Source organism: Ciconia boyciana, chromosome 6 (genome assembly GCF_034638445.1).
Source record: "Ciconia boyciana chromosome 6, ASM3463844v1, whole genome shotgun sequence".
Taxonomy (NCBI): Eukaryota; Metazoa; Chordata; class Aves; order Ciconiiformes; family Ciconiidae; genus Ciconia; species Ciconia boyciana.
Window position 1 is genome coordinate 223,527 of NC_132939.1, and position 1,335 is coordinate 224,861.

Consider the following 1,335-nt stretch of genomic DNA (forward strand, 5'->3'; position numbering starts at 1 on the left):
ATGGAGGAGGCGATGGACGCCTACGCCTACGGGGACAACGAGACGGAGTGCGAGTACGCCGAGTGGGGCCCCTCGCTGTCCCTGCTGCCCACCATCTACCTGCTGGTCTTCCTGCTGGGCACGGCGGGCAACGGGCTGGTCCTCTGGACCGTCTTCAAGGGCGGCCGGGACCGCCGGCGCTCGGCCGACACCTTCATCGCCAACCTGGCCGCCGCCGACCTCACCTTCGTGGCCACCCTGCCGCTGTGGGCCGCCTACACCTGGCTGGGCTACCACTGGCCCTTCGGCACGGCTGCCTGCAAGGTCAGCAGCTACCTGGTCTTCGTCAACATGTACGCCAGCGTCTTCTGCCTGACGGGGCTGAGCTTCGACCGCTACCTGGCCATCGTCCGGCCCCTGGCCACCGCCAAGCTGCGCTCACGGGTCAGCGGGCTGGTGGCCACGGTGGCCCTGTGGGCGCTGGCGGCTCTGCTGGCCCTGCCAGCCCTGGTGCTGCGGCGGGCGGCTGCCCTGGGGGGGGACACCAAGATCACCTGCTACATGGACTACGGGGGCCTGGCCGCCCCGGGGACGGAGGGTGCCTGGGAGGTGGGGCTGGGGCTCTCCTCCACCGCCCTGGGCTTCGTGGCCCCCTTCGCCGTCATGCTGACCTGCTACTTCTTCATCGCCCGCACCGTGGCCAGCCACTTCCGCCGGGAGCGGGCTGAGGGGCCCCGCAAGCGCAAGCGCCTCCTCACCATCATCACGGTGCTGGTGGCCGCCTTCGGGGGCTGCTGGCTGCCCTTCCACCTGGTGAAGACCCTCTACGTCCTGATGGACCTGGAGGTGCTGCCGTGGTCCTGCGGCCTCCACGCCTTCCTCAACAACCTCCACCCCTACTGCACTGGCATCGCCTACGTCAACAGCTGCCTCAACCCCTTCCTCTATGCCTTCTTCGACCCCCGCTTCCGCCATGCCTGCGCCGCCCTCCTCTGCTGCCGGACCCCCGGCCCCGGGACCGAGCGCTCGGCCAGCTACTCTTCGGGGCACAGCCACCCCCCCGGCGGCAAGGGGGGGCCGGTCCCGGGGGGCAAGCTGGACCCCGCCACCCAGGAGACGCTCTTCCGTGCCTGACCCCTCCCCGACCCCCCCCCCGGTGTCCCCCGAGCTGGTCTCCTTGGGGGGACCCCGCCACCTCCTCCTCGCCCCAGAGCCTGGCTTGCTTTGGGGACCCCCCCGCTGGAAAGCCCTGCTCGTGGGAAGGGGAAACTGAGGCAGGGGCTGGGCAGACCCTGGGAGGAGCCCCTGGGGGGCTCGGGCAGGGGCGGCTCCCCCCGGCACCCACAGGGCTTTGGA

The 1,335-nt window shown here is 71.3% G+C and overlaps 1 protein-coding gene across 1 annotated transcript; it reads left to right on the forward strand.

Annotated features, from left to right (window-relative positions):
* Window positions 1–1,335, forward strand: APLNR (apelin receptor). Its single transcript, XM_072863859.1, has one exon. The coding sequence runs from the start codon at window positions 1–3 to the stop codon at window positions 1,111–1,113; it is 1,113 nt and encodes a 370-aa protein (XP_072719960.1). The 3' UTR covers window positions 1,114–1,335.

Bases quoted from the DNA above. Each gene is read 5' to 3' on its own strand.
- APLNR (XM_072863859.1), top strand. From the start codon at position 1: ATGGAGGAGGCGATGGACGCCTACGCCTACGGGGACAACGAGACGGAG.